This window comes from Ciona intestinalis, chromosome 2 (assembly GCF_000224145.3).
Source record: "Ciona intestinalis chromosome 2, KH, whole genome shotgun sequence".
In the NCBI taxonomy this organism is placed as follows: Eukaryota; Metazoa; Chordata; class Ascidiacea; order Phlebobranchia; family Cionidae; genus Ciona; species Ciona intestinalis.
Window position 1 is genome coordinate 2,988,754 of NC_020167.2, and position 14,637 is coordinate 3,003,390.

At 33.3% G+C, this 14,637-nt stretch overlaps 5 protein-coding genes across 8 annotated transcripts in view; 4 read left to right on the top strand and 1 right to left on the bottom strand.

The window, feature by feature from the left end:
* LOC100175974 (peroxisomal acyl-coenzyme A oxidase 1) overlaps positions 1-1,387 on the top strand; it is a 21,122-nt gene extending 19,735 nt beyond the window's left edge. For 3 of the 4 annotated variants that reach the window (XM_009859310.3, XM_018817498.2, XM_026840801.1), the window contains one exon: positions 759-1,387. In XM_009859310.3, coding sequence (XP_009857612.1) covers positions 759-839 — 81 coding nt within the window. In that variant the 3' untranslated portion in view covers positions 840-1,387. The remainder of the gene's footprint in view (positions 1-758) is intronic. The other variant, XM_026840800.1, reaches the window with a different exon arrangement.
* LOC100186223 (peroxisomal acyl-coenzyme A oxidase 2) lies at positions 1,386-5,931 on the top strand. Its single transcript, XM_002131841.5, has 15 exons — positions 1,386-1,552; positions 1,750-1,915; positions 2,158-2,312; positions 2,486-2,593; positions 2,864-2,983; positions 3,046-3,161; positions 3,304-3,476; positions 3,667-3,829; positions 4,042-4,143; positions 4,202-4,290; positions 4,365-4,514; positions 4,590-4,704; positions 4,869-5,015; positions 5,090-5,296; positions 5,374-5,931. Exons 1-15 carry the CDS (start codon positions 1,435-1,437, stop codon positions 5,458-5,460), a joined length of 2,016 nt encoding a protein of 671 aa, XP_002131877.1. The 5' UTR covers positions 1,386-1,434; the 3' UTR covers positions 5,461-5,931.
* Positions 5,932-6,216: 285 nt separating this feature from the next.
* Positions 6,217-11,540, top strand: LOC100178288 (apoptosis-inducing factor 1, mitochondrial). Its single transcript, XM_002131691.4, has 13 exons — positions 6,217-6,346; positions 6,422-6,567; positions 6,665-6,758; positions 7,173-7,285; positions 7,402-7,623; positions 7,900-8,061; positions 8,574-8,682; positions 9,137-9,333; positions 9,561-9,701; positions 10,015-10,157; positions 10,630-10,772; positions 10,928-11,085; positions 11,230-11,540. The coding sequence occupies exons 1-13, from the start codon at positions 6,256-6,258 to the stop codon at positions 11,308-11,310; spliced, it is 1,800 nt and encodes a 599-aa protein (XP_002131727.1). The 5' UTR covers positions 6,217-6,255; the 3' UTR covers positions 11,311-11,540.
* LOC100178332 (ras-related protein Rab-9B-like) lies at positions 11,078-12,477 on the bottom strand. The gene is made up of 2 exons (XM_002131583.5): positions 12,170-12,477; positions 11,078-12,031 (listed from the first exon to the last, which is right to left on the bottom strand). Exons 1-2 carry the CDS (start codon positions 12,288-12,290, stop codon positions 11,532-11,534), a joined length of 621 nt encoding a protein of 206 aa, XP_002131619.1. The 5' UTR covers positions 12,291-12,477; the 3' UTR covers positions 11,078-11,531.
* Positions 12,478-12,722: 245 nt separating this feature from the next.
* Positions 12,723-14,622, top strand: LOC100180700 (thioredoxin domain-containing protein 9-like). Its single transcript, XM_002131768.5, has 4 exons — positions 12,723-12,977; positions 13,422-13,540; positions 13,887-14,043; positions 14,262-14,622. Exons 1-4 carry the CDS (start codon positions 12,816-12,818, stop codon positions 14,481-14,483), a joined length of 660 nt encoding a protein of 219 aa, XP_002131804.1. The 5' UTR covers positions 12,723-12,815; the 3' UTR covers positions 14,484-14,622.
* Positions 14,623-14,637: the final 15 nt, after the last annotated feature.

Consider the following 14,637-nt stretch of genomic DNA (forward strand, 5'->3'; position numbering starts at 1 on the left):
AACATTGTGGGTGATCACATGTTAACATAAATCAAGTCTCTAACGTCATAGTAAAGTGCTATCTGCTTTGTTCTGACTTTTTGCTGAACAAATTACCTAAAACCAACCAACAGCCAAAATTTTACCAACAGACTTTCAAAATTAAAAAAGATTTGTATTGAACCAATGTTTAAACCAAGTTCTTGTCATACAATCATTTTTTTTGTTTTGACTTCTTGTCCATATGTTCCCACAATGACTCATTTTTCGTATATGTGACAATTATAATTATTTCACAATCTTTTTTTTCTTTTAAACTAGGATGGGTACCTTAGCAGTAAGCAGCTAGACATGGCTCGTAAGGCAGAAGTTAAACTTCTCGCATCCCTACGTAGAAATGTGGTTGGTTTGGTCGATGCATTTGACTTCACAGACGACATGCTTGGTTCTTGTATCGGGTCCTATGATGGAAATGCATACGAGCTTCTATATGAGTGGGCAAAGAATTTCCCATCAAATAAAACAGATGTAAATTTTTGAATGTTTAGTGTATAGTTTTATTCTGTATATGTTCCTATAGTTAACCATAGTAAAATTAAAAAAAAAATATTATTGTGACAACAAATGAAAGTAGATCTTTGTCATAAAATGATTGGAATTTTGGATGCTTACTCTTTGTTTCAAGAAATTTCAAATTATTTTTTTTGCAGGTAATTTTATTACAAACCATTTCTCTTTGTTTTGATATTTTATTGTTATGATGCTGTTTATACATGCAGGTACATGAGGAGATATATAAGTACTTGCGCCCGCATTTACACCAAGGAAGAGATATCCTGAACAAAATGTCCAAGCTATAATAATATTTATCATTTGCTTTAATTTTTGAAGCATACAAGTTCCAACTTGCATTTTTATCATGACAAGAAGTTATTCTTGCTTAAAATCTATTTTGCTCTCTTGTAATCAGTTAATATTGTAAATTGTATTTTCTTCGCACCGAGTCAATTTTACGTGTTAGAACATGAAGATATGGGCTAGCCTTAATATTGTGTGTATACTATCATATGTAAAACTATCCCTGTTTTCTTATTATTATAACTCTAAACCTCTGAATGTTCTAACTTGCATTGTTTAATATAAGCTATGCATTGTTGGAATTTGTTGCTACCTTTATGCTCCCAGGTATTTACAGTTTAAATTTTCATTAATAATGTGCTTTTGTGTGCAATAATGCTGTGCTTGATTTTGAATTGTTTTTAATTAACAGGTAGCTTAAACATTGGTTGTGTTTACAATTTTAAGTCGACTTTGTACTAAACGTAATTGCTTAAGTTAATGATTAACTTATTGGCTGTGCTTTCTATTTTGCTTTCTGATGCAAGGTGTTTAAACCAACTTTTGTCATCAGGCATAGGTTGCATTTAGGCATTTTAAAGTAGTGGATAAGAAAAAATGAGTAAACAGAGTCGTTTATTGGAAGAAGAAAGACGTAAAGTGAATTTTAGTGTTGAGGAACTGACTAATATTTATGATGGTGGGGTGGAACAGACTGAGATGAAAAGAAAAGTGGGTAAGTTTTATTGGTAGAGAAACTTTTTATATATAAATATGTATAAATATATATATATTAAGTTGTTCATTTAGCTGTTTGGTTTTGGTTATACAGTGCAAAGACAATTCTGTGCTGTGTACATCTCGTGTTAGTTCTATTTAGAAATGTTGTGCTTGTTATTTTAAGTTTTGTTGAACAAAGCAATATTTTTACAGAGGCTGCAATTCACAATGATCCTGAATGTCGGTGTAAAGATGTTGGAATGATGACTAGAGAAGAGAGATTCAATGATGGCATGAGAAGGACGATACATTTGAACAAAGTTGTTTTTCCTCGGGAAGGATGGAATGCGTTCTCAAAAGAGCTTGATTATGTATTGAGGTAACCAATGTCATTAGGTTGCATTCAAAACGTCCGCTGATTGTCATTTCAGTTAATTTAATCTTTGGTACAGTATTGAAAGCAATGAAAAAAATATCTGTTGGTTATAGCTGTAAAAGAACATGGTTTCCTGGGAAAAAAGTTTTAGTGCTTGATTTATATGTATTGTTAAGTTGAGTTTGTTTTAGAAACCTTTAATAACCTCTGTGTTAGTTTTCTAATATGTACATAAACCATTTCAGGAATATCGGTAAAGAATTTTGCTTAGGCATCCACACTGGTGTGTTCCTTCCTTGCATTTTAAGTTTTGGATCAGATGAACAAATAGCAAAGTGGTTGCCCCTTGGTGCTCAGCTTCAAATTATTGGAACATACGCACAGACTGAACTTGGACATGGTATGTTTAGAATTTTAATTATATTACACTAATATAGGCCTATCTGCCCTATACCATAACTTGTAAGCAGGTAAGGGGTGTATGAAACAGTCCAACTGTGTTAAAAACGACTGTAATTTCCCTGAGAGGGTTAAGCAAGTTATATTCACTCTTTTTATATGTATTTTATTCAGGTACCTTTCTACGTGGTTTGCAAACTGTAGCAACGTACGACAAAGCAAGTCAAGAATTCGTCATCAACTGTCCTGAAATTTCTGCCATGAAATGGTGGCCTGGAGACAGTAAGATATTTAAAGCAAATCTATTTAAAACACTAAAAGTAATTATAGCTTGGGGTAAAGTAAAAAAGGAAAAAATACTCCTTTTTTATTAATTTTATCATAGGTTTAATGCAAAATCTGTCCTAAATTGTAGGTTTCATGTTGTGCCATGCTTTCCTATCTTACCGCTACAGAATAGAAAAGGAAGTTTCCATATAATATATTAAAGTTTTACCTTTAAAATGTGTTGTACATTAAAGTAATTTTACTAAACATATGATTTTTATGTAGTGGGAAAGTCAGCGAACCATGCTTTAGTGATGGCACAGGTTGTGATTGACGGCAAGAAGTATGGAATGCACCCATTTATTGTTCAAATAAGGGACCTTACTACTCATATGCCTCTGCCAGGTAATGTCAGGTTTCTGTCTTCCATTAGAGAAGTGATTTGAAAAAAATGTTTTGCTTTGTAGGTATTACTGTTGGTGATATAGGAAACAAAGTTGGTTTTGAAACAACAGATAACGGATTCTTGCATTTTAACAAAGTTCGAATTCCGAGAGAAAACTTACTTTGCAAAAACTCTGAGGTAGTCATTCTTAAAATTAAAAAAAATATATATATTTCTGTTATTTGTTTTAATGTGTAAGAAATTGTTCAACTGCATCCTAAACATTCTTGATAGTGGAGTTTACAGGAAAACGAATTTGTGTTTAAATATTCCTGAATAGGTGAAGCCAGATGGAACATACGTGGCAAAAACTAAAGACAAGATGGTTTATGGTTCCATGGTAAGGTTAAGAGCTATTTTTCTAGAGGGAGAAGTGGTCAGTGCTCTTGGTAAAGCTTGCACCATCGCTGTCAGATATTCTCTTGTAAGACAACAAGGGGAACTTGAACCTGGGTATGTTAGATTTTGTTATGGTTTATGGTACTAAAAATGATAATTTAATGGGTACTGTTTTAAAATATTTTGCTTTACAGAAATGTAAAAATAAATTGAAAATAAAACCAAATCATTTTTTTTTGTTTAAAATATAAATTGTTATAGACAATTTTATATATATATATATGTGTATATTATCAACATTCAGAAAACCTGAAGTAGCAGTGATGGAATATATGACACAGCAAAAGAAGTTGTTGCCTTATGTGGCGATGACATATGCCACTCACTTTGCTTGTTTGAAACTGAAAAAAATGTACAATATTTTCGAACAGAAAGTGAAAGAAGGAGACCTTTCTGGATTGCCAGAGGTTTGTAAACTTTCGTTGCAGATTAATATTAAGTAAGTTAGCGCGGAATTTTATGTAATGACGATTCAACCATGTCTAAAGAATTTCAGTATCAAATTAATAATGTTTTTTTCCTTTAAACATTGTCCATATTTCTTCCACTAAAAATATTTTTAGACTTCATGAAATAAAGTGTTATGAGATTGTATATTCGGTTTCTTCTCTATTTACAGCTTCATGCTTTGTCAGCTGGTATGAAGGCTTCAGTAGCTGAACAGTGCACTGATGGAATAGAAATACTTCGGAAATCATGTGGTGGCCACGGCTATTCCAATGTAATGCTTATATAATTGAAAGTTATTGATTTTGTAACATATTCATTTGCATACCTAGGCAAGTGGGATACCAATAATTTGGGCTCGTGCTGTTGCTGGTTGTACATATGAAGGTGAAAATACTGTTATGTATCTACAGTGTGCCAGGTAAACTCACATTCTTAAATGTAGGCCTGTAGCACACATATGTTGTAACCACCATTCTTTATTTATGTCTAAAGGTATCTGGTAAAATGCTACAACCAAGTTCAGACCAACAGATTGCATGGAACTGTTGCTTATCTAAACAACATGAACCAATCAACATGTAGAGTTAACAAAGCAAATGATTTCCAGCAACCTGCTGTACTTGTGGCTTGCTTTCAATACAGGTTGTATACTTAACAAAAAGTACATGGTGTTTTATTGTATCTGTTCTTGTATTAATAATTTGTTATTCATTACAGGGCCAGAGAAGTCATAAAATCAGTTGCTATGAAAATTAATCATTTAACTAAAAATGGTTATCCAAATCATGAAGCTTGGAACAAATGTTCTGTGGAGCTTGTCAATGTAGTTAAGGTGAGGTCAATTGTGAATATAAGTTGGAAAAAGTTGGTTTGCTTATTAAGGCATTTTTGTCAGCTTTACCTTTTAATTTTAGCATAATTAAATAGTGTTTAGTGTTCTGAAAATCAGGTGATTTATGTGGTATTTCACTCATTTTACATGCGGTTTGTTCTCAGGCACACATCACACAATACATTGTGGCTACTTTTGCATCTGTGATAGATGAGCTATCTTGTTCACCACCTGTTAAAACAGTCTTACTCCAAATGTGTGCTTTGTATGCACTTGAAAATATAACTTTATACTCTGGGGATTTTCTGAAGGTATACATGTTGATTTAGTATTTTGGTAATAAATATATAAATTTGTGTTATTATTCCTAAGGTATACATTTCAGGTTGGTTACCTATCACCAAAACAATGTGATCTTGCTCTGGAGGCTGAACTTGACTTGCTGTCTTGTTTAAGACCAAATGCAGTTGGTTTGGTTGATGCGTTTGATTATTCGGATGATTTACTTCAGTCTTGTATTGGTGCTTATGATGGTAATGTATATGAGAGACTGTTTGAATGGGCAAAGAAGTCACCATTAAATAAAACTGAGGTAAACTTTATTTTATTTGCTGTGCTGGTATTGCGTACCAATAATAACTGGTTTAGGTAACCACTTTTTATGAACAGGTACATGAAGAGACTTACAAATATTTGAAACCATATCTTCATGCTGGAAGAGATATATTAGAAGGGAAAACAAAATCAAAGCTGTAGTTTGTAATATTTACCGTACAGCTTTGGTGGAATACTTATATTTGTTTTAACAACCCATTCCTCTTAATTTGATATTCTATTTGTAATTTTATTGAATGCACTTCTTCATATTCATGAACTGTATTTACATAGTTTTGGTGTAAATAATTCTGCTGAATACAAGCTTACTGTAATGATTTTCTTAGTTATTTTTTTGGGTTGTGACTACGCCATATTTAACCTTTAAATGGAATAAAAAAATGTATATTGATAGGAACAGTAAAATGTTTTTTGTCAATTCACCACTATAAATTACTCCCCAAAGAACACCAAAATAAATCGCCATTTTTTTGGGTTGTGACTACGCCATATTTAACCTTTAAATGGAATAAAAGGATGTATATTGATAGGAACAGTAAAATGTTTTTTGTCAATTCACCACTTTAAATTACTCCCCAAAGAACACCAAAATAAATCGCCGGTTATCGTAAAGTACTTTACTTAACAACTTCTGAGAATATTTTCATTACCTTTTTTCCTCGCATTATTTTCTCATACTAAAGACACAATTTAAAAATGAGAGAATGCAAGAAAAAAATAAAGTAGTCTGGTCATAGGGTGTGTGATAAAGTACAAGCATTGTGACTCCGTGACTTGAAGGTGATTGCTGGTAAACGTGTGAATTGTACAAACAAAAAGTAAATAAATCTGATTATAATGAGTATGGAAATTAAGTAGTATAGTTAGCTTTGCAAGAAAACTTGGTCTAATTGTTTATTTCTGCATTATTGTAGAGTAGGTCCCTCTGTTTCCATTATGTTTAGGTGTGTAAGACTGTGCGAGCATTCCAGTTCTATCTCAAGGAGTTTATTAAACAAAAATGCACCAAAGACGCAAGCTGTGATAGGTGGGTAATTCATAAAAAAATAAACAGCAATAACCTGCTAGCTTTTTCATACTCCTAATTTAAACTTTATTGTAGTTTCAAGATATCAAGATCAAGTTACACCAGTTCATTGCAAACAGAATCGTGCATTTTATTCACAAAAGGCGACATTTCATTCTGATCAATCATCTAACTATGGATCAGGTTTCTGCATAATTGGTGGCACTTTATTTTTTGGCATTGTAAGTTTAAATTCCATGTGTTGAAACTTGAAACACATTGATTGCAAGTTTGCAACCATGTCTATACTGTTTTATTAATAAATATTTTATGTCACAGGGGATCTACAAATACTTAACTGAATCCAAAGCAAATGCTGCAGAAGCTCAGACCCAAGGTAAATCAGTTGAACAAGCAACTGAAGATGTTTTTGGTATGCTGTTTTATGAACACTAAGTTATATAACTAATATTCATAATTAAAACATATGGGACAATGTCTAGTAATGTAAATGAATATTGTATTACTTAAACGAATAAATGCTTACTTTATTCTCTTGTAGCCGGAAAACGACAGTCGTTATAACATTTCTTAAATTTTTTTATAACATTTTCTTAAATATTTTTTTACTTTTTAAAATTTGGCATTCATTTGCGTATCGTTGTTGCCACTTCCTATACAAGTTGTCTTATCCGGGTAAATGACACTGTCATTAAAATAAAGGTCATTCACCCTGATGAAGACAACCTGTGTTATTAGGACAGAAAAAACGTTAAAAAGTGTAATAAGCTTAGTGACAACAGTTTAAATGTTATATTTATTCTTTTACTGTTGTTATTATGTTTAGGTGTTCCCCCAGCGGCAGAGTTTCCTTCACAAGTTCAGTATTTATTGATTGGTGGTGGGACTGCTTCATATGCTGCTATGAGAGCAATTAAGAAGAGAGATGTCACTGCCAAGGTAAAGAGTATGGTAAAATAAGGTAACAAAGAAATATTTTTAAGTGAATTTTAATCAACAGTTTAATATATTTTTAGGATATAAATGTGTGTTTTCAAATTTAATTGATTTTACAGATTCTGATCATTAGTGAAGATTCCTATCCCCCCTACATGAGGCCACCATTATCCAAGGAGTTATGGTACAGTGATGATGAGGAAGCTGCTAAAAAGTTACAATTCAAGTCCTGGAATGGAAAATGGAGGGATGTCTATTTCGAGAAGCCTGACTATTATTGCGCACCAAGCGATCTACCTGCTAAATCTGAGGGTGGAGTAGCAGTGGCAAATAATACAAGGGTGAGATTAGAGTTTATCTTGTTATTTGTGGAAAATTGAAATTACCAGCAATAGGTCTTCTGTGTGTAGCTACATTTTAAATGGAAAAATGCATGGATAAGTTACACAGAACATTTATTTTAAAACTTGAATTGTACTTTTTATAAATAATACATTGCCACTGTTTTTGATTTTGGTTTAAAGCAGATACAGGAATATTTTAAATGTGTAAAGTTATTAAAAGTAACTTGTGAATTCCCCTACATATTATATAATATTTTAATATTTCAATTACAGGTTGTGAGTCTAAACCCAACAGACAACATTGCCACTCTTAAAGATGGGACTGAAATCAAATATGACAAGTGTCTTATTGCAACTGGTGGACAGCCCAAGAATTTGCCTGTGTTTAGAAAAGCTTCAGCTGAAATTCAAAAGAAGGTCTCCACCTACAGAACGGTAAGATTGTTAAATTAGATAAACCCATTTCTTTGTTAAAGGACCACATCTAAAAGCAGCTGGTTGTAAGGCTTTAAATCTCTTTTATAACAGAACTCCTTATATTGCTTTGTAAGCGAGGTTTAATTAAGGTATGTTTGGTTTTTGATAAACAATCTTTTAACGGCTTATCTAGTATGAAAATTTTTAGATGGCCACTTTGTAATGTTTTGCTAGTGTGTTAAAACTTTAGATGATTTTATTTGTCTGGCAAAGAATAGAATACATTGTGAAAGGTCTTACTATTAGTTATAGTAATTTCAGTAAATTTGTATTCCATGCTATTTTCTGTATCAAGAATATCATTGCAACACTGGTGTTTAAACAAATTTCAATAAATTAATAATAAAAAAAACAGTACAACACTAAACACTTTAACCAACCTATTAAATATTACATCTTTTAATGAATGCTATAAGATATTCTTAGTCAGTATAGTCACCCACTAACTTATCATATTGTTTCCTACTCAGGCAAGTGACTTCACAGAGTTAAACAATATAACAGACGGAGTGAAGTCGATCACTGTGATTGGTGGAGGGTTCATGGGGAGTGAACTTGCATGTGCACTTGGTCACAAAGGTGATCATTTTTTACATTATTATTGGTTAAGTTAGTTTGTAATTCTATGTTAATGTCTCTATTATTTGGTACATTTTTTATGAAAAAAAACAGTGTGTATAAATCAAATAAAGCTTTTTAGGGTAGGCCATTTTTATTTTTTGAAGTGTTATCGCACGTTGGTTGGTAACATAGTAAAATGCCAGAACATCTTTATCGGACTTCCGTAGTCTGTCTTCTGAACTACAGCTTATATTTACTAAAATAAGAGTTCAAATTTATATTTTTATCGGAGCAACCAGTCATACCATTACATACTATGCAGTATGTATATAGTAGTCTAAACTTAAGTAAACTATATATGCCACATACACATACAACAACATATTTATTCTACCATGTTTCTAACACAATAGTTAACTTATACATGTTATCAACTAACAACCTATAATATACCTTAACCTATCATATCCAGGTCAAAAAGTAGGATTTGAAGTTAATCAAATATTCCCCGAAAATGGCAACATGGGAAATGTTCTTCCTGAGTATTTAACTAAGTGGACAACCAGTAAAGTAAAAAGTGAAGGAGTGAATGTGATCACGGATACTGTGGTTAATAATGTAACGATGCAGGATGGCAGGTTAAAACTACAGCTGCGTACTGGACAAGAGGTATTTATTTAAATGTTTGTTACTAAAGCTTTTACTTTTAAGAGGCATACCAACGAAAAATGAAAACTTGTATATGAATAGATATGCTCAAATGTAACTTAAAGGTACCATCAAAGTTTGCCAAAACGTTACGGCTTCTAAAAAAAATCATGTAAAAACCCTGCTGGAGTAAAAAATATTTGTCTGTTTCCACAATGAGTTATTTTAATAAATTAATTTTATCTTAGATACTTACTGACCACGTAGTAGTAGCCGTTGGTCTTGGCATCGACACAAGTCTTGCAGAATCTGGTGGATTAGAAACTGATGAAAGATTTGGTGGTTATCGTGTGAATGCTGAACTTCAAGCTAGATCTAATATCTGGGTGGTAAGTAAAGCAAATGTACAGAGAGTTTTAAAGCAGAAAACATGGGGTTCTATGTTGGGACTTACGTCCTAGAGCATAGGCAATGGGACAAGAGGTTTAGGGCAGAGTTTTGGCACATTACCCTCTAAAAGGGGTTGGCAGCGAAAAGTGTTAGAGATAATGAAATACTAAACAGAGAGTAGGGACCTAAGGAGTTGAAATTTAGGAATTTGCAGCTTGGAATTAACATTGACCCATAGAAAAAATAAATTGTTCCACTGTAGTGATATGTAATATCTATGCAAGTTTGAAATATTGGCCTTTCTGTTTGCAGGCAGGAGATGCTTCGTGTTTCTTCGATGCAAAACTGGGTCGTAGGAGAGTGGAGCATCATGATCATGCTGTTGTTAGTGGAAGATTGGCAGGGGAGAATATGGCTGGTGGACAGAAATCCTACTACCATCAGTCTATGTTTTGGTAATTGTCTAAAAAAAGTCTATTGGTTTTTAAACTTTTTTGTACGTTTTACCATTTTAACAAAGTTGCCTATCAGATTTCCCCCAATATGTAATATTTCCCCAATATGTATGGCGCTCATTTATTAAAAAGCTGAAACAACTAATTACATCAGTTATATTTAATGCGACGGATGCGCTAGCTTTTTGGCAACAAGTTGTTTAATGTCTTGTGAAGTACATAATTGACACAATTTTTCTGTCCCTTTAACTGATGTGGATTTTAATTGATAGCACTTTTACCGCCAGGAGTAAATTTACCCCAGTTTAAGAAATGCTGGTCTAAACTGTTTTTCAGCTGCATTGTATAGTAATTTTTTCTATAGCCCTATATAAGGTAAAGTTATAAAATGATTGAATGTGTTGTTAAACGGCATTGACCTTTTCAATTTGTATAAACTTTTAATAATGTTATATAATATTGTTTGTAACAGGTCTGACCTTGGTCCAGATGTTGGTTATGAAGCAATTGGAATTATTGATTCAGCTTTGCCCACTGTGGGAGTATTTGCTAAGGCAACTGAGAAAGACACACCAAAAGCTGCTGAAGGTGCAGGGTTAAGGGATGATGGTGCAGGTATGGGATGGTGGTTTCAAATTTACCATGTTAATGTAGAATACTTAGTTCTGTTCTTTTTCCATTACCTTATGCTGCAAAATCACTTCTTACCGAGATCCAGTTTTATTATTTCACCTTGATATTCATATTACTGTATTTCCAACTGGTTATAGAAAACCCAGCAGAAAATACTGAAAAACAACCCACCACCACCACCACCACTGCTTCAAGTGAGGAATTTGGAAAGGGAGTTGTATTTTATCTGCGACAACAGAAAGTTGTCGGTGTTTTGCTGTGGAATGTCTTTGGACGAATGCCAATTGCACGAAAGGTACAGTTTAATTAATGAAAAGTTTTTTGAATGAAGTGTTACACAATGCGGGATATATTATCGCCATTTTTCCCAATAACAATTAATAAACATACAAATATAAAGCTGTAAATATGAAACAATATAAATTAATTCATATTGCAGATGATAAGAGATCAACAAGCGTATGACGACTACACTGAAGTGGCGAAACTTTTCAAGATTCACAGTGAAGAGCTGGATTAATAAATAAGCTGCTGCCTGTGAAGAAATCATGATGTAGATGAAAATCGCTCCCAGAGTTAATCTGCAATGTAATTCCCAACTTTTTCCACTTGTTTGTGTGCGGTGCCTTCTGCTTTTCACAAAAATTCATAAATTGTACCGTTGTTGCTATAAAAGTACCATGGTTCTGTAAATGTTCCGAAAGCAACGAGAAAAATAAATTATCTTTAAGCCAATGAGGTTCAACAGCAGCTTTGCTTGTCTTTAGCCATGGCCTTCAAGTTAATATTAGGCGTGTCAGAAGTCAAGTTACTGATACTTGCTTCACCTTGATGAAGTTGGGCAGATACTGTGTTCCTGATGGCAGTTTTAAAGCATTCAGTCACATTAGTCTCGTCTTTAGCGCTTGTCTCAATGTGAGGGTAGCCGCCGTTTTCTCTGCACCAGTTCTGGGCAACAGATTGCTGAACTTCTTTGTCGTAAACATCGACTTTGTTTCCAAGCACCACAAAGGGAAATTTGTCATCATTTATGTCTGCGTAATAAAGGAACTCTTGCTTCCACATTTTCAGGTTGTGAAAGCTCTGTGCATCGTTGACAGCATACGTCAACATACAGCAATCAGCACCACGGTAGAATGGAGTGCGTAAACTTTTGAATCTCTCTTGACCCGCTGTATCCCAAATTTGTAGCGTGTATTGTTTTCCTTCAACTTCAACATTTTTGGTCAAAAATTCAACACCTGAAAAACATGTGTTGCATAATCTAACTACTGAAAAGTCTGGACATTTCATTATGTGTTAAGGTGTTCAGATTTTGTCAAATTTAGCAAAACAAAAACTGCTTCACTATTAAAGTAAGAAAAATCACTTAAACCTACCAATTGTATGGTATGATTGTCCATCAAATTCACCGGTGATAAAACGGTTCATTATGGAACTTTTCCCAACTCCTCCATCGCCAATCAAGACAACTTTTAACACTCTAGGTTGATTAGCCATACTTCAAACTTGCCATATATATACGGAAGACAATGAACTTCTTCAAAGGTAACGATACTATGCGATCTGATAAAAGCGACTGGTGTGTATCAGATGTATATTTTAAACAAAAGCTCCCAGTGTAATAACCAAACAATAATATCGCTTTGTATCATTACATCCCGCAAAGAGATTCATCAAGTTTACATATTAATAGACAATTGCAATAATCATTGGACCGTGACCATAAGCTATTTTTTTATTAAACCTTCACAGAATTTACAAGTTTGTTAGCATATTTTCGTAGCCCAGTTTTATATGTGCAACCTATGCTAAATTTTGGCACAATAAATAAAGTACAGTATAATATAAATGTACCGTGGGTCTATTTTTCTAAAAAAAGAGTCCCCAGAAAATTATCTACGAAAGATTTCTATGCAGACTATTAGCAACGGTCGTGTTCTCTCGTAAACAAATCATTCGCGTTTTGATTTCACAGAGAACGGTGGTGGAGTTCGTAAAATATTTCAGCACGTACAGTTCAAGATGGAATCGCTAATTGAACAACAATTATTACAAGCGGCCCAGGTCGTTGAACAGCAAGTAGATGCGGAGATAAATCGTCTTGAATCAATGGACGAAGATGAACTTGAAAAAATAAGAGAACGTCGAGTACAAGCGATGAAAAAAGCTCAAGTCCAGAAACAGGTAACAAACATTAGGAATCCGAAGTTTGTGTATTTTTTACTAGTTAATGTATCCTTTCCCACATTTCTTTTGTCGATTCGTTTTATTTGGTATCTGTTTATGAGCAACACTTGGTTTTCAATTCTCCTGAGACTTGCTTCGCCATATGTCAGTTTTAATTTAAATTAACACAAGTAAACTTATTTGTAATTTATAGTTACTTCTAATTTGCTGTGTGGTGACTGGTTACATTTTAAACTTAAATGTGTTGTGCAGTTTTTTTTACAAAATTTAAATATTCTTAAATATTTAGTTATTAACTGATAAGACATCCGAACCAAACTAGTTTATTGATTTAAACACATTGATAACAAATGGATGTATGCATATTATATGTATATATGTTAAATTGAAGACCTGCGTTTTATAATTCTTACAAGATTTTTTTTGTGTTTAATCTTTTAGGAATGGATTAGTAAAGGCCATGGTATGTACAGTGAACTTTCATCTGAAAAAGAATTTTTTGACATTTGCAAAGAGAGCAAGCATGTTGTGTGCCACTTCTATAAGAACTCTTCATTTAGGTAAGATTACCAGGAGATATGACTTGTATGCGCCCATCATTCCATTTTCTCATTTTGTAACCTAGTAGTTACCTATCAAAAGACATATCTTAAACCTCACACTATTTCAAAACAAATATATAATAATTATTAATTAATATATAATATATATATACATATATATACAGATAGTATGGTTATATATTGATGGACACCTGTGTTACGTGTCATTGAGTTGCATGTGAGATTAAATAAATTGCGATGATGTTTTATATGCCATATGCCTCGATGCTCATTCATTAGAGCTGTGCTCCTAATAAAAAAAAATGATTCTGTTGTTGCTGGTTTATTGATTTTTATGTTTTAGATGCAAGATTCTGGACAGCCATTTGTCAACATTGGCTCAACAACACTGTGAGACAAAGTTCATCAAACTAGATGTTGAAAAAGCTCCTTTTCTCACTGAGAGACTTGGAATAAGAATTATTCCAACTATGGCTATGGTGAAGGACTCAAAAACTCAGGTAGTAATCGTATAAATATTTGCACTAGCATTATTGAGTTTAAGTTGAATTTGCGGGTTTTAGGTTAGTGCCTTATAGGTTAGCCTTTAAACCTTTTGTTAAAGGTAGCAATTTAGGGGCTAAGAACTTTATATTTTGAGGGGTAACCGGTTATCTTCTTGTGCATAAACCTTTTCTGCTTGAGCCAAATAATTGGATCCATTTTCTCTTGTTACTAGGGGTACATAGTCGGTTTCACAGATCTGGGGAATTGCGATGACTTTTCTACAGAGATGCTGGAGTGGAGGTTAGGGTGTAGTGAGATGGTCAGATACAAGGGAGACTTGGCAACTCCTCCAGACAACAGGAAAGCATCTTCATCCAGGCCATTGACAGAGAAGCCGAAAAAAACCATCAGGGGACGTGAAGAAGATAGTGAGGATTCAGATTATGAGTCCTAACATATCTAATGTAATTAACCAAAGCTTGGTGAGTTTCTGTACCTTATGGTTAAGCCACCACACCAGCTAACCATTGATATATTGTTCTGTCACTTCTGTGTTTAGCTGTTGGACATTAATATACATTTGTTGTATTTTATGATGAAATTCATTT